The following is a 24,484-nucleotide window of genomic DNA, read 5'->3' on the forward strand; positions in this document are numbered from 1 at the left end:
ATGTTTTATGGTTCTCAACATATAAGTCTTTCACCTCCTTAGTCAGGTTTATTCCTAGGTATTTTACTTTTTGGTGCTATTTTAAAAGGTATTGTTTTTTTACATTCCCTTTCTGATATTTCATTGTTAGTGTAAAGAAATGTAACCGATTTTTTAATGTTAATCTTGTATCCTGCTACTTTGCTGAATTCATTTATTAGATCCAGTAGTTTTTGTGTGGAGTCCTTAGGGTTTTCTATATATAGTATCGTGTCATCTGCATATAGTGACAGTTTTACCTCTTCTGAGAAGGAGTCACTTTTAAAACCTTATATCACCACAGTAATCGCTACCATAAAATGGAATACCACAATCGTTAGCCATAATGGAAGGTAACAGTAAAATAGATGTAGTAGAAAAAACCCCACAGTGTTAGTAAATCTAGACAGCTATGGCTGTTGGTTGAAAGTTCAGAGACTGAGCCCCCTCTCCTTGGAAAGTGGTAGGTGTTAAAGACCCACCAACCTGAGGCTTTCTCCTTGATAAACCCAGAAGGCTTGGGAAAACATTAAAGGACAAATGATTTGAATATATGATTCCAGGTTATTTAGCATCAAGTTTTGGAATACCCTTAACTTACCTTTTAACCCCTCAGCATCACACCCTTTGTGAAATGCTATCTTGGCACTTTTGAACCAGCTTCGTGAAACTATCTGTTTTGTTTTCTATCATATCCCCAGTGTCTAGAACATTACCTAGACACATAGTACACGCTCAACGCGGAGTGAATAAATTCATTGTGACAGTACTTGTTTTTTGTCCCCTATTAGTAAATCCCTTGAGAGCAGGGACTAGGTCCTAACCACCTTTGTCTCACAGGCCCAATAAATATTTCTTGAATTGAATTAGAAGATGAGGTATCAATTAGAGATGCCCTTTTTCTCCTGGGGGTGATTGTTCACAAAATGTAAGCAAAGATTCTAATGAACAGCGTTTTCAGAACCTCAGGACACACAATGATAACGCTGTTTTACAATTCTGTCCTCTCATTACTAATTTTTCCTTTGTGCTGTCCCACCTCTGGGTAGCTTTCAAAGGGCCTGATTTATTAAGCAAAGGTCCTGCTGATTGCTTCTATCTTATGCTAATCTCAGTGCAAACGAAGCCTGGGTGTCATTAAGCAGTTTAATGACTCTCTGTTGAGTGGTGGGATAACAGGAGTGAGAAAATGTTAGATCATTGCAGTTCCCTCATTCTCTTGACAAAATCTAGCAGGCATCTGAGTTTACACAATAGAACATTTAGCCAAAGTGCCATCGGTCATGGATAGTTCTTTGAGAGCAAGAAACTTTAAGCAAAATGAAATTTCTTTCATATAAGTTTATATATAAGTTTTATATATGTTTCTCTTTGTCACTGAGCAGTGAGGGGATACAGGCTAGAGGAATGATGGCACAGAAGTGAGAAACACAAATGTGCTGCTTATGTGTCTACCTTAAAGGAAATGATTTCTGTAAACTAAAATCAATCCTGAAATAGCAAGCAGTGCTGCCTCCAGATTCTCAACAAACAGGATACATCTATGAAAGAGCAGGCCGAGGGAACCAGCATTATCTGGGCACCCACTATTTGCTAGGCCAGTGATTCTCAAAGTATGGCCACTGGATCAGCAGCCTCAGCCTTACAGAACTTGTTAGAAATGCAACTTCTCAGGCCCTGCCCTACACCTACTGAAACAGAAATTATGGGGGCCCAGCACAGATGTGTGGTTTTATGTGTGTGTGTGTGTGTGTGTGTGTGTGTGTGATTTTTCTTTTTTTTTTGGCTGCGCCTCACGGCATGTGGGATTTTAGTTCCCCAACCAGGGATCGAACCCGTACCCCCTGCAGCGGAAGCACAGAGTCTTAACCACTGGACCGCCAGGGAAGTCCCAGGAGTGTGGTTTTAACCAGCCTTCTATGTGATTCTGACATAAAAGACCAGCCTGAGAGCTAGTAGGCTAGGCATTTTGTACACATTATTTCATTTGATCCTCTTAGATCCTAAAAAGTAGGCATTGGTCCCCATTTACCCGTAAGGAAACTGAGACTCAGTGAAGTTCATAAGTTTATACAACTAAAAATGGAGATATCAGAAGATCTGTTGGCAATCCTATGATTTTTCAGCTTGAATCAGTGTTTCTCAAACTGTAATGTGTAATCAAATCACTTAGAGATTACATGTTAAAATGCAGATCCTGATTCGGAGTCTGGAGTGAGCCTGAGAGCGGGTGGAGTTAACAAGCTCCAGGTGTTGCCGGTGCTGCTGGCACAGAGCATTCTGAGTGGGGAGGCATCAGGAATTGTAGCGCGGTCCCCAGACCTGCAGCCCTGGCCTCACCTGGGAACTTGTTAGAGATCCAATTCTAGGCAGAGGTTTGAGAATCACTATCATATTTCCCCATTAGAAAACTCAGTATTTGCCAGGTATGAAGCAAAGTGGTGCTTACATGGTAGGTATTTGAAAGCAATTAAAAGAGAAGCTGGACAAGGGATAAAAGATAAAACATCTAAGCCTGAATGGTCACTTGCATTAAGTGTTTTCCCATGAGATAAGCATACAAAAATGATTTTCACTGGGCTATATCATGAGAGTCCTTCTCTATGTAAAGGCTTTTGCAAGTGCATGTTGAATGTAGGGCCAGTGGACGCTAGTAAGAGAAGTGAGAGAAATTTCGACCAAGGGATACCAGCCATATCTGAACATGCTAGATCGGAGATTGCACAGAAGGTTGTTTAAGTTTTTCCAGGAAAATACCTAACAGCACAGGAGATACTTATTTTCAGCAAATTAATTTTAAAAAAAAGGAGCTTGAGATCTTTCTTTTTAATCTTGTGTAATCTTAAATATTCATATGCATTTTCATTTATATCAAACCAATGCATGTTGCTTTGATATAAGTAACATTTTAAATTACCATCAAGATAAAAGAGAGGAGAGATGATGTTATTTTGAGTCTGTTAGGCTCATAAAATTAACGGAAGTGAGGAGATCTGACATGGAACATCAAGATTGGCATCCAGGCAACTTCTCCTCTGTCTTGGTGCTATAGTATTTTGAGAAACCAGACTCAGAGTACGTGAGAATAATGACAACAACTTGTCCATGGCTTTGGGAGCTTATGTAAAGGTAACCATTGAGGACAGGGATCCAGAATGTTGCATGAGGAGTTTTCTTTCAGTGTTTGGGGAACACTGTTGGTGTTTGTTTGCTGTTTGGGAATTTTGAGAAGTGTATCTTCAAGTGGCTTTTGAAAATAGAGCAGACAAAAAGGATCTTTGATCTATGCATCAGATATTCATACCTTCTGAGGAAATACTCATCAAAGTATTTTCAGTTAAGAAAGATGATCAAAGAAATTCTGTTTTACTCCACTCACACTGTCATTTTCCTTGCATGTAAATGAAGGGAGGGTCTTGAATGACTCAGTTCCCATAATCAAATTTCTCATCCAGCGTTCAAACTCCACTGCATTACTGAAGTCTTGTCATTATACATGAAAGCATTTAGTTTTGTCATGAAGTTGTTGGTCAAGAATGTTCACTCTTAAAGATTGCTTACACTGATTATTTAAGAGAATAGTGCTTTTCTTCATCTTAACCAGGTTTTTACCCCTTTTCATCATATTTGGGGTGGGGAAGACACAAAAAACAAGCAAACAATACAAAGCCAAAGGTTGAAACTCTGATCAAAGCCAGCACTCTTCTGTATAATCAAGAAATATTTCAAAGTCACTTATCATTCCTTTACAAATGTATGTATAGATATGAACAATCATTTTGTTTTTTAAATAATATTTACTGGGTTTTATCACTGCATTGATTACAATGAGAAACTTAACGAAGAATCTCTCAGAGGCGCAGCAACTGGTTCAGGGATGAGGGTGCACTCAGGTGTTTGATAGCCTTGATTTCTCACCATCACACCAGCTCTTTTGCTTGTCATAGATTTGGCGCTATCAGAGCACACGGATTTTTTTTTTTTTATCACTACTGTATTTGCTTTTTTTAAAAAAACACTCATTTTATGGAAAACTTCCTTATCAGTATTCTAGCATGAAATGCTTAAGAGACATCCATATTAAGTATAATCAACAAAGACCAATATGATGGTCAAATCATTAACAACAGTGTTTTCACCACAAGCTATAAGGTAAAGAACCTGGTTAACCTCAGTCTCTTATGGACTCATTTACTGAACTTCTATGTGCAAATACTATGTTAGCACTCAGTATGCAAAGGTAATCAAGTGAGACACAGCTCCTGCTAAAAGTAGGACTTACAGTTGGGAAGGATAACAAACAATCAAATAAGTACAAAGTTATGAACTGTAAAAAAAAAATGCAATAAAGGAAAAGTCCATTGAGAACATATGACACTAGGACTTAACCTCATGAGGGACTGGGATGGGCAGGAAATACCTGGGAAGGCTTCCCTGAGAAACCACCTTTCAGCTAAGATCTGCAGGAAATACCTGGGAAGGCTTCCCTGAGAAACCACCTTTCAGCTAAGATCTGCAGGATAAATAGGCAAAAGGAAGAGAATGGATTGGGAAGCTTTCTGGGCAAAAGTCACATGTGCAAAGGCTCTGAGGTAGTAAAGAACATGGAAAAATTAGAGGGATGGCAGTGTGGCCTGCAAGCTGAAAGCCCAGGACAGAGTGGCAGGGGTCAGTGGTGCATCTGGGGAGCTGGCAGGGGCCAGGTTGAGGAGAGCCTCATAGCCAGGTTGTCAAATGGGGCTGACCCTGAGACCAGTTGGGAAGTGTGAGTTTTAAGCAGGAGAATGACAGGATTAAATGTACAGTTTTGCAAGATTACACTCATTGAAAAGTTGAGAATGGATTAGGTTGGGAGGGTTATTGCTGAGGTTAGAGTTAGACGAGAGCTGATGGTAGCCTTGTACTCTGACAATGGAGAGAAATGGGTAATCCCAGAGGTATTTAGAAGTGAGATTTTACAGGATTTGATGATGGACTAGACATGAGGATGAGAGAAAAGGAAGCATCACGGATGACCCCCAGGCTCACATACTGGGAATCTGGTGATTTTAATTACAACTGATGCCTCGTATGACTCTGTCATTCCATGATGACAAAAGCAGATTCAGATATTTCTACCAAATGCTATTCACACTCTCCCAAAGTGATTCTGAAATGAATGTTGAAGGAGGTATCTAGTATTTATTTGCTTGTTAGCTTGTTATTGTTGTGATGCTGGCCTTGACTCATTATTTTTTTAACATCTTTATTGGAGTATAACTGCTTTACAATGGTGGTTAGTTTCTGCTTTATAACCAATTGAATCAGCTATACATATACATATATCCCCATATATCCTCCCTCTTGAGTCTCCCTCCCACTCTCCCTATCCCACCCCTCTAGGTGGTCATAGAGCACCGAGCTGATCTCCCTGTGCTATGCAGCTGCTTCCCACTAGCTATCTATTTTACATTTGGTAGTGTATATATGTCCATGCCACTCTCTCACTTCATCCCAGCTTACCCTTCCCCCTCCCCATGTCCTCAAGTCCATTTGCAACGTCTGCATCTTTATTCCTGTCCTGCCCCTAGGTTCATCATAACCAATTTTTTTTTTATTCCATATATATGTCTTAGCATACGGTATTTGTTTTTCTCTTTCTGACTTACTTCACTCTGTATAACAGACACTAGGTCCATCCACCTCACTACAAATAACTCAGTTTCATTTCCTTTTATGGCTGAGTAATATTCCATTGTATATATGTGCCACATCTTCTTTATCCATTCATCTGCCAATGGACACTTAGGTTGCTTCCATGTCCTGGCTATTGTAAATAGTGCTGCAATGAACATTGTGGTACATGACTCTTTTTGAATTATGGTTTTCTCATGCTATATGCCCAGTAGTGGGATTGATGGGTCGTATGATAGTTCTATTTTTAGTTTTTTAAGGAACCTCCATACTGTTCTTCATAGTGGCTGTATCAATTTACATTCCCACCAACAGTGCAAGAGGTTTCCCTTTTCTCCACACCCTCTCCAGCATTTATCGTTTGTAGATTTTTTGATCATGGCCATTCTGACTGGTGTGAGGTGATACCTCATTGTAGTTTTGATTTGCATTTCTCTAATGATTAGTAATGTTGAGCACCCTTTCATGTGTTTGTTGGCAATCTGTATATCTTCTTTGGAGAAATGTCTATTTAGGTCTTCTGCCCATTTTTGGATTGGGTTTTTTTTTGATATTGAGCTGCATGAGCTGCTTGTATATTTTGGAAATTAATCCTTTGTCAGTTGCTTCATTTGCAAATATTTTCTCCCATTCTGAGGGTTGTCTTTTCGTCTTGTTTATAGTTTCCTTTGCTGTGCAAAAGCTTTTAAGTTTCATTAGGTTCCATTTGTTTATTTTTGTTTTTATTTCCATTTCTCTCGGAGGTAGGTCAAAAAGGATCTTGCTGTGATTTATGTCATAGAGTGTTCTGCCTATGTTTTCCTCTAAGAGTTTTGTAGTGTGTGGCCTTACCTTTAGGCCTTAAATCCATTTTGAGTTTATTTTTGTGTATGGTGTTAGGGAGTGTTCTAATTTCATGCTTTTACATGTAGCTGTCCAGTTTTCCCAGCACCACTTATTGAAGAGGCTATCTTTTCTCCGTTGTATATTCTTGCCTCCTTTATCAAAGATAAGGTGAACATATGTGCGTAGGTTTCTCTCTGGGCTTTCTATCCTGGTCCATTGATCTATATTTCTGTTTTTGTGCCAGTACCATACTGTCTTGATTTCTGTAGCTTTGTACTATGGTCTGAAGTCAGGGAGTCTGATTCCTCCAGCTCCGTTTTTCTTTCTCAAGATTGCTTTGGCTATTCGGGGTCTTTTGTGTTTCCATACAAATTGTGAAATTTTTTGTTCTAGTTCTGTGAAAAATGCCAGTGGTAGTTTGATAGGGATTGCATTGAATCTGTAGATTGCTTTGGGTAGTATAGTAATTTTCACAATGTTGATTCTTCCAATCCAAGAACATGGTATATCTCTCCATCTGTTTTTATCATCTTTAGTATCTTTCATCAGTGTCTTATAGTTTTCTGCATACAGGTCTTTTGTCTCCTTAGGTAGGTTTATTCCTAGGTATTTTATTCTTTTTGTTGCAATAGTAAATGGGAGTGTTTCCTTAATTTCTCTTTCAGATTTTTAATCATTAGTGTATAGGAATGCAAGAGATTTCTGTGCATTAATTTTGTATCCTGCTACATTACCAAATTCATTGATTAGCTCTAGTAGTTTTCTGGTAGCATCTTTAAGATTCTCTATGTATAGTATCATGTCATCTGCAAATAGTGACAGCTTTACTTCTTCTTTTCCAATTTGGATTTCTTTTATTTCTTTTTTTTCTCTGATTGCCATGGCTAAAACTTCCAAAACTATGTTGAATTTTAGTGATGAGAGTGGGCAACCTTGTCTTGTTCCTGATCTTAGTGGAAATGGTTTCTGGTTTTCACCATTGAGAACGATGTTGGCTGTGGGTTTGTCATATATGGCCTTTATTATGTTGAGGAAAGTTCCCTCTATGCCTACTTTCTGGAGGGTTGTTATCATAAATGGGTGTTGAATTTTGTTGAAAGCTTTTTCTGCATCTAGTGAGATGATCAGACGGGTTTTATCCTTCAATTTGTTAGTATGGTGTATCACATTAATTGATTTGCATATATTGAAGAATCCTTGCATTCCTGGGATAAACCCCACTTGATCATGGTGTATGATCCTTTTAATGTGCTGTTGGATTCTGTTTGCTAGTATTTTGTTGAGGATATTTGCATCTATGTTTATCAGTGATATTGACCTGTAGTTTTCTTTTTCTGTGAACATCTTTCTCTGGTTTGGTATCAGGGTGATGGGGGCCTCGTAGAATGAGTTTGGGAGTGTTCCTCCCTCTGCTACATTTTGGAAGAGTTTGAGAAGGATAGGTGTTAGCTCTTCTCTAAATGTTTGATAGAATTCGCCTGTGAAGCCATCTGGTCCTGGGCTTTTGTTTGTTGGAAGATTTTTAATGACAGTTTCAATTTCAGTGCTTGTGATTGGTCTGTTTATATTTTCTATTTCTTCCTGGTTCAGTCTCGGAAGGTTGTGCTTTTCTAAGAATTTGTCCATTTCTTCCAGGTTGTCCATTTTATTGGCATATAGTTGCTTGTAGTAATCTCTCATGATCCTTTGTATTTCTGCAGTATCAGTTGTTACTTCTGCTTTTTCATTTCTAATTCTATTGAGTCTTCTGCCTTTTTTTCTTGATGAGTCTGGCTAATGGTTTATCAATTTTGTTTATCTTCTCATAGAACCAGCTTTTAGTTTTATTGATCTTTGGTATTGTTTCCTTCAGTTCTTTTTCATTTATTTCTGATCTGATCTTTATGATTTCTTTCCTTCTGCTAACTTCGGGGGTTTTATTGTTCTTGTTTCTCAAATTGCTTTAGGTGTAAGGTTAGGTTATTTATTTGAGACGTTTCTTGTTTCTTGAGGTAGGGTTGTATTGCTATAAACTTCCCTCTTAGAACTGCTTTTGCTGCATCCCAAAGGTTTTGGGTCATTGTGTTTTCATTGCCATTTGTTTCTAGGTATTTTTTTATTTCCTCAGTGATCTCTTGCTTATTAAGTAGTGTATTGTTTAGCCTCCATGTGTTTGTATTTTTTACAGATTTTTTCCTGTCATTGATATCTAGTCTCATAGCGTTGTGGTTGGAAAAGATACTTGATACGATTTCAATTTTCTTAAATTTACCAAGGCTTGATTTGTGACCCAGGATATGATCTATCCTGGAGAATGTTCCATGAGCATTTGAGAAGAAAGTGTATTCTGTTGTTTTTGGATGGAATGTCCTATAAATATCAATTAAGTCCATCTTGTTTAATGTATCATTTAAAGCTTGTGTTTCCTTATTTATTTTCATTTTGGATGATCTGTCCATTGGTGAAAGTGGGGTGTTAAAGTCCCCTACTATGATTGTGTTTCTGTTGATTTCCCCTTTTATGGCTGTTAGCATTTGCCTTATTTATTGAAGTGCTGCTATGTTGGGTGCATAAATATTTACAATTGTTATATCTTCTTCTTGGATTGATCCCTTGATCATTATGTAGTGTCCTTCTTTGTCTCTTGTAATAGTCTTTATTTTAAAGTCTATTTTGTCTGATATGAGAATTGCTACTCCAGCTTTCTTTTGATTTCCATTTGCATGGAATAGCTTTTTCCATCCCCTCACTTTCAGTCTGTATGTGTCCCAAGGTCTGAAGTGGGTCTCTTGTACACAGTATATATATGTGTCTTGTTTTCGTATCCATTCAGCCAGTGTGTGTCTTTTGGTTGGAGCATTTAATCCATTTACCTTTAAGGTAGTTATCGATATGTGTGTTCCTATTACCATTTTCTTAATTGTTTTGGGTTTGTTATTGTAGGTCTTTCCCTTCTCTTGTGTTTCCTGCCTAGAGACGTTCCTTTAGCATTTGTTGTAAAGCTGGTTTGGTGCTGCTGAATTCTCTTAACTTTTGCTTGTCTGTAAACGTTTTAATTTCTCCTCGAATCTGAATGAGATCCTTGCTGGGTAGAGTAATCTTGGTTGTAGGTTTTCCCTTTCATCACTTTAAATATGTCCTGCCACTCCCTTCTGGCTTGCAGAGTTTCTGCTGAAAGATCAGCTGTTAACCTTATGGGGATTCCCTTGTATGTTATTTGTTGTTTTTCCCTTGCTGCTTTTAATATTTTTTCTTTGTATTTAATTTTTAATAGTTTGATTAATGTGTGTCTTGCCGTGTTTCTCCTTGGATTTATCCAGTATGGGACTCTCTGCGCTTCCTGGACTTGATTAACTATTTCCTTTCCCATATTAGGGAAGTTTTCAAGTATAATCCTTTCAAATATTTTCTCAGTCCCTTTCTTTTTCTCTTCTTCTTCTGGGACCCCTATAATTCGAATGTTGGTGCATTCAGTGTTGTCACAGAGGTCTGAGACTGTCCTCAATTCTTTTCATTCTTTTTTCTTTATTCTGCTCTGCAGTAGTTGTTTCCACTATTTTATCTTCCAGTTCACTTATCTGTTCTTCTGCCTCAGTTATTCTGCTATTGATTCTTCTAGAGAATTTTTAATTTCATTTATTGTGTTCATCACTGTTTGTTTGCTCTTTAGTTCTTCTAGGTCCTTGTTAAATGTTTCTTATATTTTCTCCATTCTATTTCCAAGATTTCGGATCATCTTTACTATCATTACTCTGAATTCTTTTTCAGGTAGACTGCCTATTTCCTCTTCATTTGTTTGGTCTAGTGGGTTTTTACCTTGCTCCTTCATGTGCTGTGTGTTTCTGTGTCTTCTCATTTTGCTTAACTTACTGTGTTTGGGGTCTCCATTTCGCAGGCTGTAGGTCTGTAGTTCCCATTGTTTTTGGTGTCTGCCCCCACTGGGTGAGGTTGATTCAGTGGGTTGTGTAGGCTTCCTGGTGGAGGGGACTAGTGCCTGTGTTCTGGTGGATGACGCTGGTTCTTGTCTTTCTAGTGGGCAGGTCCACGTCTGGTGGTGTGTTTTGGGGTGTCTGCGGCCTTATTATTATTTTAGGCAGCCTCTCTGCTAATGGGTGGGGTTGTGTTCCTGTCTGCTAGTTGTTTGGCATAGGGTGTCCAGCACTGTGGCTTGCTGGTTGTTGAGTGGAGCTGGATCTTAGCGAAGAGATGGAGCTCTCTGGGAGAGCTTTCACTGCTTGATATTATGTGGAGCTGGGAGGTCTCTGTTGGACCAATGTCCTGAACTCGGCTCTCCCACCTCAGAGGCACAGGCCCGACACCCGGCTGGAGCACTAAGACCCTGTCAGCCACACGGCTCAGAAGAAAAGGGAGAAAAAAAGAAAGAAAAGTAGAAAATGAAATAAAGTTATTAAAATACAAAATTAAAAAATTAAAATGTAATAAAAAAAGAAAACAACAAAAAAATGGACAGACAGAACCCTAGGACAAATGGTAAAAGCAAAGCTATACATCAAAATCACACAAAGAAGCATACACATACACCCTCACAAAAAGAGAAAATGGAAAAATATATATATATTGTTGCTCCCAAAGTCCACTGCCTCAATTTTGGGATGATTTGTTGTCTATTCAGGTGTTCCAGAGATGCAGCGTACATCAAGTTGATTGTGGAGATTTAACCCGCTGCTCCTGAAGCTGCTGGGAGAGATTTCCCTTTCTCTTCTTTGTTCGTACAGCTCCCGGGGTTCAGCTTTGGATTTGGACCCGCCTCTGCATGTAGGTCGCCTGAGGGCATCTGTTCTTCGTTCAGACAGGACGGGGTTAAAGTAGCAGCTGATTCGGGGGTTCTGGCTCACCCAGGCCGCGGGGAGGGAGGGGTACGGAGGAGGCGGGGCGAGCCTGCGGTGGCAGAGGCCGGCGTGACGTTGCAGCAGCCTGAGGCGCGCCGTGCGTTCTCCCGGCGCAGTTGTCCCTGGATCACGGGACCCTGGCAGTGGCGGGCTGCACAGGCTCCCGGGAGGGGCGGTGTGGATAGTGACCTGTGCTTGCACACAGGCTTCTTGGTGGCGGCAGCAGCAGCCTTAGTGTCTCCTGCCCGTCTCTGGGGTCCGCGCTGATAGCCGCGGCTCGCGACCGTCTGTGGAACTTGTTTAGGCGGCGCTCTGCATCTCCTCTCCTCGCGCACCCCGAAACAATGGTTTCTTGCCTCTTCGGCAGCTGCAGACTTTTTCCCGGACTCCCTCCCGGCTAGCACCGAAGCCCGAGCCTCAGCTCCCAGCCCCGCCTGCCCTGGCGGCTGAGCAGACAAGCCTCTCGGGCTGGTGAGTGCTGCTCGGCGCCAAGCCTCTGTGCGGGAATCTCTCTGCTTTGCCCTCCGCACGCCTGTGGCTGCGCTCTCCTCCCTGGCTCCGAAGCTTCTCCCCTCCGCCACCCGCAGTTTCCGCCCAGGAAGGGGCTTCCTAGTGTGTGGAAACCTTTCCTCCTTCACGGCTCCCTCCCAGAGGTGCAGGTCCCATCCTTATTCTTTTGTCTCTGTTATTTCTTTTTTCTTTTGCCCTACCCAAGTACGTGGGGAGTTTCTTGCCTTTTGGGAGGTCTGAGGTCTTCTGCCATAGTTCAGTAGGTGTTCTGTAGGAGTTGTTCCACATGTAGATGTATTTCTGATGTATTTGTGGGGAGAAAGGTGATTTCCACGGCTTACTCTTCCGCCATCTTGAAGGTCTCGAGATCTGTATTATTAAAGTTTTATCCCGGTGGTCTGGAACCAAAACTGCAGTATCTTTAAGTTATGCCCTGCCCCATTGAAAGCCCCACATCCTCCTTCCCTTGTCACCTTGAGTTTAGCTCAAGTCGCCTTCACCTCGGATGCCAAAACTGTTCCTTGACTCATTTTAATTGCTAAAAAGTCTCATGATTTTTCATTGAAAAAGTTATTTCTGAGTTTTTCTCCTATAAGAGATACCAGGATTTAGGTTCATTTGTAACTGCATAATTCACAAAATCAATCAATAAAATTATTAAAATCAATGTATTAAATAGTTACCTAGGTAACGCTTATACTTCTAAGATTGACAGCTGCTGTCTACAATTCCTTAGTGATGGTTTGAAATGGAACATCATCCTCATGCCCAGGCTCGTGGTACAGAGTCCCAGGGACCATGACATGTCACTCACCTTGCTCAATTTCAGGCTGTTCTCAATTTTCTTCATCTTATTTATTTTCACAAATTTTGAAATTGTTTCAGACTTCCAGTTTTTAGCCATCAATCCATATTGTCAGTTGAACATTTAATTTTCTCAATATTTTATTATGAAAATTTTCAAACATATAAAAGAGAAGAATTGTAAGTAAATACACTTGTACTCACCACCTAGGTTCTGTAAGTAACATTTTGCTCAATCATCTGTCCATCCATATATCTATCAGTCCATCTATCCATCCCCCAATTCATCCATCAGTCCATCTTATTCTTTGATAGATTTCAAATTAAGTTGCAAACATCAGGACATTTCACCCCTTGGTACTTTGGCATGCATATTATTAATGAGAGTTTAATATTTGTTTGTGAGTTTTTTCATTTTTTAGGTAAAAGTTACATACAGTGAAATGTACAAATCCTAAGTATAATATTCCTTGAGTTTCAGCAAATGCATATGCCTCTGTATTGCAGACCCCATCAAGATTTCAAACCTTCCCAACCCAGACATTCCCTCACGCCCCTTCCCAGTTATCCCTGCCTCCACTCCCTTCCTTCCCACGCCCGGAGGTAACACTGTTCTGACTTATATAACCACAGAGTAGTTTTGCCTGTCCTAGAGCTTCATAAAGTGTCTCCTCTTTTGTGCTGGCTTCTTTCATTCATCATCAGTGTTTTGAGATTCATTCATGTTGTATGTATCAGTATTTTTTTCTTTTTCCTTTTTATTTCTACCGCAGTTTATTTCTCTTGTTGATGGACTTCTGGGCTGTTTTCAGTTTGGGACTCCTTTGAACATTCTTAGACAAGTCTTTTTTGTGAATATATGCTTTCATTTATCTTGGGTAGATACTTGGGAGTAGAGCTGAATACGGAGGAGTTGGGTCATAGGGTAGGCATATGTTTAATTTTATAAGAAACTACCAGACCTTTTTCATAGTGGCTGTACCACTTTATACACCCTCCAACATGTGAGAGTTCCAGTTTGTTCCACATACTTGACAGAATTTCTTTTTTGGACATTCTGGTGGATGTGTAAAGAAAATATCGTTTTAAAATGATTATTCTTTAAGAGGAAAACAATCAAATGACCCTGAAATCACACATACACACACGTGCACACACACACACCCAGAATTCGCAGTGCTTTTGAGCCAAGCATAATCAGGTATCTGTACACCAAGCATTTAGCACAAGGACAGTAACACTTGTGGGAACCTATAGTATTTTAAGGAATTAAAAGATTGGAATTATGATTTTTTTTTTTCTCCAAAAACAGGCTGTAAGCTTCCAAGGCCTTGCTAAGAAATTCCAGCTTTGAGCTCTGGGAAGAGTGGCACAGGCAAGGCCAGCAGTATTCACATTGCAGAACTTTAGTGCTGAAGCCTGGGGGACACATGATATCAGAACTCTTCATCATTACTGTATGCATTTCCACTACAAAAGGGAAAACAAAAACACTACACTCTGGAGAGATTGGCTGACATGTAGCCATTGAATTACGATTTCTTTTCTTTGCTTTAGCATGCATGTGACAAAACCTATCGATAGCAGAGATTCAAACCCTCCCCAAAATTACAAAGAAAATTGTATTCAAACAGATGCCCTTCACTGAACCCGGGGATATTGTCCTCAGACCCCAGTTTAACAAGCTTGCACCCGGGCTTCCCTTCTGGGGCCTGACTGTAGAGAGCAATGTGACAAAGAGAAGTGGTTTTAGATGGAGAGAGCCGGGTTTAAAATTGGGATCTGCTGCCTGCTAGCTGTGCGGTTTAGACAAGCCCCTCAACTTCTCGAAACCTCAGCTTCTGCATCTGTCAGAAGGAATGACAACCTTTCCTCCTTTCGAGGGTGCTGTAATGACTTGATTGTAAATGTAGAGCTGCTAGCACCGTGCACACATGTAAGAGATGGCTGCTGTGGTCACAGGAGAAGTGGTTCCTCCTCTCTTCCTGACCACAGTCCTCAGGCCCACAGGCCTCTCCTGGCTGTCCACCAGCGAGTGTCAAACTACAGGACCACTCGTTCTCTGTATTTCCTCAGTGAGCCTGACTGAGAATTATGAGGAAATAATTTTAATAGAAGCATTCATACCAAGTTATAAATGATGGGTGGGCTTAGCCTTCCAAGAAGAAAATTGTAATTCTAAAAGAATTGTTTTCATTCATATGAATCTTTGGTTGTAAAAGGAGGTATTTGGGAGAGGCAGGAAGATAACCTGAGTTGGAAGCTTCAGTAATAGCCTAGCACTGCTGAGGTGTGATGGGCAAACTGTCCTCAGGCACTGCTCTTACCACAGAGGATTGTGAAGGGAATAATGACCTGACACAGCCCTGCAGAACCTCTGCGTGCAAAGCAAGTGGTGATTGGTTGTTTGAGGAGTATTTCCAGTCTCTGCTGCTATCCATAACGAAGAGCCCATCAGAGGCAGATGAGCCAATTTAGGGGCACAGGTTTATGGGGGATGCAGCGTGCTCAGCTCAGAAACTGCCGAATGCAACATCCTGTGTGGAGAAAGGCCAGAGCCACCTCAGCAGACAGACCCAGTACCTCTCCTCTCCCCTCCTCCCTGTCCCCTCTTCTCCCTTCAGGGGCAGGTGCACATTTCTGTCCAAAAGTCAGGGTTGGACTGTGCATCTACTGGACCTTGGGCTTCATCTAGTTCCATCGAGACTGGACACAAAGCCTACACTGACTTCCTGGGAGGCCCACAGTTCAATCAGCTGGCCTGCAGAAGTCAACGAAAGACAAGAAAGTAGCTTTCTGTGTAATCTGGGGAGCCATGGGACTTTGTTCCTAAAGGAGAGATGTATTGTGATTCAAAGAGAAAAGCTAAGCATTTAAAGATCACTTGCTTTTGAGCTAAAGCTGACTGAGAAAAAGTTGTATTCATTTGGTTATCAGAAATTCATACTGCACTCAGTAGCTTTGTAGCGAATGATCTTTATTTGTAAAGGAAAAACATAAAACAGTTCACAGAAGAAATAAAAAGTTCCCATAATTACGGGATAAATAAGTCACAGCCCTCAGTCACATATAAGACTAAGATCTCACACAGGCTGGCCATGTAATTTTTTCTGTAATTATGTGGAATGAACTGTGCAGAATAATTCATACAAAACCCCTATTTTAACACTTCAATTTTACATGATTATTTTTCAATGGTTCAATCAGGCTGGAACATTTTACTGTATCTGAAATATATGGGACTTCTGGCTGTTACAGCTGATGTTGCTAAACCATACTAATCTTCCCCCATAAACAGTCCTACATACTCATCTGTCTTGTTTTTCAGGTTAACTTATTCCATTCATTCAGTGCCTACAAATGTGTGATGGTTTCAGAAACTGGAAGTAGGTGGATTTAGCAGCAAAGCAGCATGATTATAATCATGATAAAGCTAGGTGTGCCCCAGTAACAGTGTCTTAGTTATAAACACCAGAACCCCCAAAGAAAGCATATGTATTATTTCTAATGTTAATAACTTCACTAAACATTTGACAGATATGTACTGAGCATTAGCACAAAAAAATTGATACTAAGAAAGAACTAGGTGCAAAATTGAATCTAAAGTTCAGAGCTTATGAAGAAACGTTTAGTAAATTGACTGTCTATAATTGAAGTGCATTTGAAGAGCTTTTGGGGAAGGTTTTTTAATATCCTAGGCTTAAATTCAGATTGCTTTTATATTACAGGAAAAATGTATAACATGTCTGAAATATAAACAGAGTACATATAAAAATCTTAAATTTTGTTTTAAATTTTGGTTTTTTGTCTTTCTGCATTTCTGCAGACTGTCAAAATGAGAACAGCTGACTGGAGATCTAGATGTCTTGCTTAGAAAGTGTATCCCTTGGGTATCTCCCTGCTGTCAGGCTCAGGCTTTCTATAAGTGTCTGGATGTAACAGAGAATTTGTAGTATTATCACCTGGTGTCCATCTTTCATCTGTTCATATTATCTGTGCAACTTCTTGTTTTCTTGAATTTTTCAGAGTTTTAAATGAAATTGTTTGGTTGGAAATGTAACTAATACCATATTTAAAATCTCTTTTTCTTGCTTTACCAAACTTCTGAACAACTTTAGATTCACAAGGTTCATCGTGACTCAGGAGATAATTCTCAAACAGGTGAGGATACTTCAATTTCACTCTTACATACTCAGGTGGAATTTGTGGGTTCAAGTCTATGAATCACTCTGAAGAAGTCTGGATCGACAGTCACCACCCCAGAACTTGGATTGCGGATATCTGAGTGCTGATACTGACAGGTCTGAGAGCGAGGTTAAAAGCAGGATCCCTTAAAAAGCTTTGAACCTTCATTCATGGCAACCTTTTCTACTGAATGCCTTCTTCATCCTGGTTTCTTTTGCTGACTAGAAACCATGGAGAGCAAGATAAACTCAAAATAGAGAGTGGGCCAAAAGTCCAGGGGACACGCATTATTATACCATAGTTAGTCTTCCCTTTCTTTGCAGCAGTCAGTGACTACATATAATTAGAAAATGTGAATGGGCCCTCGCCTGGCAGTCAGGAGCAGCAAATCACCATTTCAGCTGCCCACATCCTCACATCATACCTTGGGCAAGACTCTCACTGTCTGACTCTTGGTTTCCTCTGCCATAAAAAGAGGAGGCTGAACCTAATGACTTCTACATTTGAAAGGTCTAGAATTCTTTGATCATTAGAGGGGAAAATCAGTCTGCTACCAAAGATTTAAAATTCTCGTTCCTGCACACACACCACACATTCTCTCCCTTGTTGGTGGCTTTCCCAGCCACTGAGGCATAAAGTTGGACCCTGGGCTACTTACTTAGTGCCTTTCCTGGATTCTAAAATGGACCATATTTTCACCTACTCAGAAAGATTTCATTTGATCTTTCTGAGCTTCAGTTTCTTCATTTGTAAAATGAATTAACAATGCCTATCTCATTGTGGTTATGAGGATTAAAGGAGAAAATTTATATAATGTCTAGCAGTACCTGGCGTTTAACTGTTTGGTATCCTCCCCTTCCCTCCACACTTTTTCTCTGTCTCTCTCTTTCACAGATGATTTAGTTTATTTCTTTAACCCAGTGAGAGTATTATTTTAACTTACTTATGAGCTTCTGAGTGTCAAAAACTGTTATAAGCATTTTCATATCCTTTACAGTGCCCAGTATTGCCTTGCACATAATAGACACTCAATAAATACAGAAATTGATTAACTGAAACCCTCCCATCTTGGAAAGCATAAGTTCCACCATTTATTAACTCTTGGACCTTGAGCTACCCACATAATCTCTCCAAGTTTAAATTTCCTCATCAGTAAAATGGGGATTGCACTATGTAGCTTTCAGAATTGTAATGATTATGTAAGATAATTACTATATTTAAAATAAATAGTAAAGCACAATGTCTGGTGCATAGTAGGTGCTAAGTGGTAGCTATTTTTTTTAAATTGATGACACTGTATCCTTTTTTGCCATTGAGTACAGCTATTTGAATCTCTCTTATCCTTCTTTTCTCTGGTTTTAAAGTTCATTCCACAACATCTTTTGAGGAATGAATAAATGAATTCTTTGATTTAAATGGCCTTTATTGAATAAATAATTTCTCCAAACTTTTAGCCTTTTCTATTGCTATAGATTTTCTTAATTTTAGCTGAGATAAAAGTCAGAAAGAATCAACATTATCCATCTTTGAATAATTATTTCTAGTGAATGATTTAGAATTCAACCAGCCAGCCTGGGCTATAGCCTCCCTAGTTTAGTTTTATTTGGAAACTACATTTTGAGGAATTCTTGTGCTCTTTAATCCTGAATTTAATCTTAAATATTTAATAAGTTAGATTTAATCTGTTATCTGGTAAACAACTGTTAGGAATGTGTATGATTATTACATTCCTAAATGTAATAGGCTAAATCCAATGTCTTGCAAGTGACCACTATTAGTTCCTCAGGGTTTGAAAGATGTAATATGATCTTAACAATATAATTTTATAGGTATCTTATAAAGAAATACTGAAACTCAAATCCAAGGCTAGGAAAATTATTAAGGCAGGGTCTGAAAGAAAATTAGGCAAAGGGGTAGTAAAATAGCTTAAGTTAGGTGATTTAAGACAAGGTCTTATGGCTGACTATGTTGTTCAGATTAACTTTATAATAGTTCTGCCTTCCACTTTATGCTGTATAAATATAATTCAAGTTTCGTTACTGATTTAACCTTTTTAAAATTGAATCAGATGTTTAATGACATTAAAGTAAATGGTTAAAAAGGTGATCTAGAGAAATATCTAAGACATATTATAAAGTGACAGCAAGTAGTAGAATAATATTATAACATGATCCCACGTTTGCTTAAAAAGAAGGTATACATGCAGATGAACAGATGTAATTAATAATAATAGGCAAACATGAACTTTATATTTACTATGTAGCAGGCACTGTTCTAAGTGCTATCTATGAATTAACTTGTTTACATCTCACAACAGCCTATGAAGGAGATGCTATAACTATCCCCACTTTGCAGGTGTGGATACTGAGGCACAGAGAAGGAACATTCCCAAAGTTACACAGCTATTAGATGGCATAGTGGAGATTGGAGTTTTGGCAATTTGGCTCTGGAACTGGTTCTCTTAATTACTATGCTCTCTTGCACTTTTTTTGGTGTCACTAGGCAATTCTTTAAAAAGCATTGCATCTTTTTTTCTCTCTTGGAATATGATCATTTATCAGTGTCTAAGAAAAGCATCCCCCTGCTGAAACCTGCACATCTGCCTCCTTTCAGCACAGTGAGGAGAAATTCTGTGTTATGGTTAAGTTTCTCTCCTTGCTCATGGGTTACTCCTACAAGAAGCAAATGCCCTGAAAATGCATTTTTCTGAAGCCACCTCTGCTGCCCTGACATGTTTATCCTTTGGTCCTCACTGGTAGCGTGCACCGTTTGATTAGATCTCACATTAATGTGACAGCACACTTTGAGCATTAAATTCAAAGTCTGCAAAGACTTACACAGATTTTTTAAGTGCTTTTTTTCCCTCAGAAAACAAGGCCAAAAGTGAGAGTTAAATTGTTGGAATTTGTTGGGATTAGAAAACTGCTTCTTCTTCTCTCCATTCCTGGGATCAACAATCAGCATCATTTGGTGAAATCATATCCTCAGGAGAACCTAGAAAACCATCAAGAGGTCTGACTTTACAGAGGGACCTAAAATTGGTCCAAATTAGTTTCTCAAATAAACTTAACTCTCTGTGGATTTGACTAGTATTTTATTTCCTCAAATATCCCCATAAAAGCCTTCCCCACCCATTGAAATGTATTGTCCTTCATGTCAAAATGAACCCCTCAAAATTTCCCCCAAGTTTTAATGTTTATTTTCAAGAAGATATTTATTAATGGAACTAAATAACCCTTAATAATAAGCTCCATTACAATGTAATGTGGTACCACAAGGAAAGGACATCATTTTACAATTAATATGACTGATAATTCTGTGTGTGTTGATGATTTGAAGAGACAGTGGCTCACTATTTCTTAAAAATATTTTACAGTGCTTAAAAAGTACCCTCGTTTTCTTTGGAGAATGAGGGAAAAAATATGTCTAAACTTTGCCTGTGAATAAGCTTGAAAACTAATCACTCTCCATTACTAATCTGAAATCCTTAGAGTCTCATTCATTCAGATACAAGAACAGGAGGAAAGAGTCCATTGATGTGAAATCAATATCATCTCGAGGCAGTGATGGTAAGTTTTTCACATTTCCTTGACTTTAAAGTGTAGAAAATGGCACAGGAATATATTTAAGAATTCCTCAGCATATAAACAAAACCCCAAGGAATAGGATTACAACTAAACTGGCTTTTTTCCTGTAGGTGGAAAAATTTTTAGGCCTTTTTATTCTTTTTTTTACTTTTTATAGTCTTTGCCTTCTCTTTGAAATGACTCCATGCTTGTTCCTTTATGGCCTAACGTGTGTTAGGCCACATAACCACTAGAGCAGCTCAGTTTCAATAGCTAGATCACTCCTAGCTGCTATCCTTCAGGTCACAATGGGAAACCTGAGCCTGAGGGAAGTGGCTGAACTAGCAAGGACCAAAGACTCTAGGGATAAGATGTATAATTCATAGAGGAAGATGGATAGACCACAAGGCATGCAAGGGATTGGGACCAAGAACGTAAAGGAAGAAAATGGACTGAAATTTTTCCCGATGGGTTGAGGGTGTAGATAAATGAAGAGGGTATCCATTTTAGAGGATAATGGATGAGGGCATTTCAACTGGATTAGTCCAGTTTTCAGAATAGAGTTTGAGATGGGATCATCCATTACCTCTCCAGAGCATGGGAGAAGTGAAGGCTGAAGAGTATGGAAGAGCAGCAATGGTGGCTGCTCTGGCAGTGGAGATGGCTACAAAGATGGCTGACCAGCAGGCAGGCTCTGCTGACATCGGCTACATTAAGTTATCAGATCTATAACATGCGAATTCTCTTCCCTCCTGCCTGCCTCTCAGGGAGGGGTAGGAAGATCTGATGAGAACAATGCTTTTAAAATAAAGCTTCTACCTTTTGGATTTTGAACCACATGTAAAGATAGGATATTTTAGATGGAGAGGATAATGGATGAAGGAATTTCAACGGGATTAGCTCGGTTTTTACAGATGAGAGCTAGACCCACCGTGGGCTCCTGGTGTTAAGAACCTAAAGGCGCAGGGAGGTGGGGAGCCTGGCCCTCACTCAGAATGAGAGGGGCTCATTCTTCTGCCCACCCCACCCTGGTCACGGATCGTGCCTCCCCTCCGACACTGCAGTCATCCAGTTACCCGGCCTGTGGCTGAGGACTGAAAGTGACGGAACTGCCCAAGTTGGGCTTTAGTGACTTACGGGAAAGTAACTCCTGGGGGATCATTAGGCTGTTGGGATGAGGCCTCCGGATCCCATCAACATTCTCTGAAATCCCCCTGAGGACCTGAGACTCATAAAGCCTTCCTGTCTTCAATGTTCCAGGCCAGACCACCCTTCCCAGTCCCTGGCAAGTAGTGGCTGAGCTCTCAGCCTTTTAGGACTAAGAGATGGGTGAATTCATTGCTTTATGGGGAGCAGTGGAGGACAGTAGTCCTGTGGGAATCAGGCCCCCAGTCCGTGCAGGGTTCCTTTGCTGCACTTAAGCGCAGCTGAGCCACCAGAACCAGATACAACTTTCTTGACTTCTCTCCAGCACCAAGCCTACAGAATCGTCGCTATCCATCCATGGCAAGGATCCATTCCATGACCATCGAGGCTCCCATCACAAAGGTGAGTAGCAGCTGCTGCCTCTACTCTGCAATCAGGGCCACTGAACACTAGGCTATATTCTGGAGGTAAAGTGATGAATGGCATACTATTACCTGTATCATGGGGTTTACAGTCTAGTAAAGGAAACAGATATTAAACAAATAAACACATAATAAATACGTAGTTATAAATTGCAATAACTGCCATAAAGTAAAACAACAGGTTTCTATGAGGGAAAAGTAGGTTAGGGCCCTAGTTCGGTTGGGTGAGAGGGGTGGTCAGGGAGGGTCTCTCTGTAGAGGAAGTAATGTTTGAAGTAAGACCTGAAGGATACAAAGATGTTAGGAGAAGAGGATCCTAGGCAGCAGGCACAGCAAGGGATGAGCACTGAGGTGGGAAAAGGAGGGAATGGAGCAACTGAGGACCTGAAAGAAAGTCAGGTGTGACTGGAGCTTGGAGAGCAGAGGGGAAAAATGGTGACATGGAGTTGTGCAGGGCTCAGTTCATTCTGGCCAATAGAGCTGTAGTAAGTTTATATTTTAGTTCATGTGCAACGGAAACCACTGAAGAGTTTAAAGTAGGGGAATGACATGACCAGATACGTTTATTGAAAATAACACCAAGCTGCCATGCAGAGAATGGACTGGAGATGGCAAGAGTGAAAGGGAAGAGGACAGTTAGGGACCTTTTCCAGAATTCTAAGCAAGAAACTGTGTTAGCTGTATTAGAATTACAGCAGTGGAGGTGGAGAGAAATGAGTAGATCAGGAAATGTTTGGGGGTAAATTCAATTCGTCTTGATGATGAATTATACTGTCAGGTAGGGAAAGAATTGAGGGAAAGTGATATGTCAACCAGGGCCTCCCAGGGTTTTGGTTTGAGCACAAGATTAACAGAAGTGGTTTTTTCACGGCAATGTAGAAACCGGAGGAGTACAGCTCTTGTCCTTCATTTTCTGTTAGGTTTACTTGCTTGCTTTGGGAAGAGGAGAGCAAGGTCGTGAGTTTAGTTTTGGATATGTAAGTAAGACATTCCAATAGATATGTCAGGCAAGCAACTGAATATATAAATCTGAAAGTCAAAAAGGAGTTCAGGGCTGGGATATAAATTTGAGAGTCCTGGGCATGTGGATCGTATGTGTCCAAAGTCATGGAAATGAAAGAGCTCATCTCTGAAAGGACTGTGGAGTGAGAGGAAGGCCCAGCACTAGTCTCTGAGGAACTGCAACCTGTAGAAGAGAGCTAAAGGAGAAGGATCAGCAAGGGAGCCTGAGAAAATGTAGTCCCTGAAGTAAGAGAAACACCAGATAGGGTGGGATGAGAAGCATGCTTCAGTACAAAGAGAGTGGTGCCGTGAAAGCACTGGTCATTTTGAACAAGAAGATGTGTTATCATCTGATTTCTTTTGGATTCTAGGCACATGAGTGAGTTTTGAGAAGAAGAATCCTAATGTCCTCAAATTTATTCTTTCTCTCTCTTTACTTCCTTAGGTTATAAATATAATCAATGCAGCCCAAGAAAACAGTCCTGTCACAGTAGCAGAAGCCTTGGACAGAGTTTTAGAAATTTTACGGACCACAGAACTGTACTCCCCTCAGCTGGGTACCAAAGATGAAGATCCCCACACCAGTGATCTCGTGGGAGGCCTGATGACTGTGAGTGATGAGGAAAAACCAGAAATGCAGGACAGACAATGTTAAGTGCACTCCAGAGAGCATATGGCATGTAGCATATAAACTGTTACCTATAGGTGTAGAAATACCTGCTGTATGGGCTAACATCAGCATAACCAGAAGCAGTTGCAGGAGCACAAATGACTAATTTGTCCTTCTGAATTCGTACTACAGTAAGGAGTAAATAGACAGTTGATTGAAGGCTAAATATCACAATGGAGCCCTTTTGTACTTCTTCCCCTTGACCTGGTATAGTATTCCATTGAGGGTTATGGCTAGGCTTCCTTGGACCTCAGGCTCTTTATATAATGAAAGCGTTGATACTTAGATGACAGCACTAGTTTCCAAAATCTTAGCTGTAGAATTCTTTCTTTAAATAAGACCTTTATATAGAGTTCCCTTTATAATCAACAAAAGCAGAGTGGAGCTGCCGTGGCTCAGTGTGGGGAGGGGAGGAGGAACCACCCCCTGCCGGCACTCCAATACCACCATTTGTAACCACTAAAAGTAGCTTATTTCCAAGGAGTCATCCTGTTCTAGTGTTTTTGCTGTGATCTATTTGACTGTAATCATAATCCATCAGCAAGTGAAGAAAAATGAGAAAATTCAAATTATTCATTTGTGCTCCCTATTGGAGACTGAAGCTGGAAGAATTCTTTGGGAGAAAAACAAAGTCCAAGAGTCATCGAAGAGTTTTACTTTGAAGTTTTCTGTCTAGCCCTGCCACCAAATGCTGAGTGTTGACTGGCTTTCTGGTCCATCCTCCTTGTTCCTACTAAAGGTTTCTGGTGAGCCTGTAATTTGAGTGACCTCCTGATCCTTTTGAGCCCCTCGGCTGGCCCAATGCAGTGTAGACTTTAGTTCTAAAGAACACTG

The 24,484-nt window shown here is 40.1% G+C and overlaps 1 protein-coding gene across 9 annotated transcripts in view; it reads left to right on the plus strand.

Annotated features, from left to right (window-relative positions):
* PDE8B (phosphodiesterase 8B) overlaps positions 1 to 24,484 on the plus strand; it is a 258,410-nt gene that overhangs the window by 211,048 nt on the left and 22,878 nt on the right. For 8 of the 9 annotated variants that reach the window (XM_068535535.1, XM_068535537.1, XM_068535541.1 and 5 more), the window contains 4 exons: positions 16,778 to 16,820; positions 20,336 to 20,413; positions 21,882 to 21,958; positions 23,426 to 23,590. In XM_068535535.1, coding sequence (XP_068391636.1) covers positions 16,778 to 16,820; positions 20,336 to 20,413; positions 21,882 to 21,958; positions 23,426 to 23,590 — 363 coding nt within the window. The remainder of the gene's footprint in view (positions 1 to 16,777; positions 16,821 to 20,335; positions 20,414 to 21,881; positions 21,959 to 23,425; positions 23,591 to 24,484) is intronic. The other variant, XM_068535542.1, reaches the window with a different exon arrangement.

This window comes from Eschrichtius robustus, chromosome 2 (assembly GCF_028021215.1).
Source record: "Eschrichtius robustus isolate mEscRob2 chromosome 2, mEscRob2.pri, whole genome shotgun sequence".
Lineage (NCBI taxonomy): Eukaryota > Metazoa > Chordata > Mammalia > Artiodactyla > Eschrichtiidae > Eschrichtius > Eschrichtius robustus.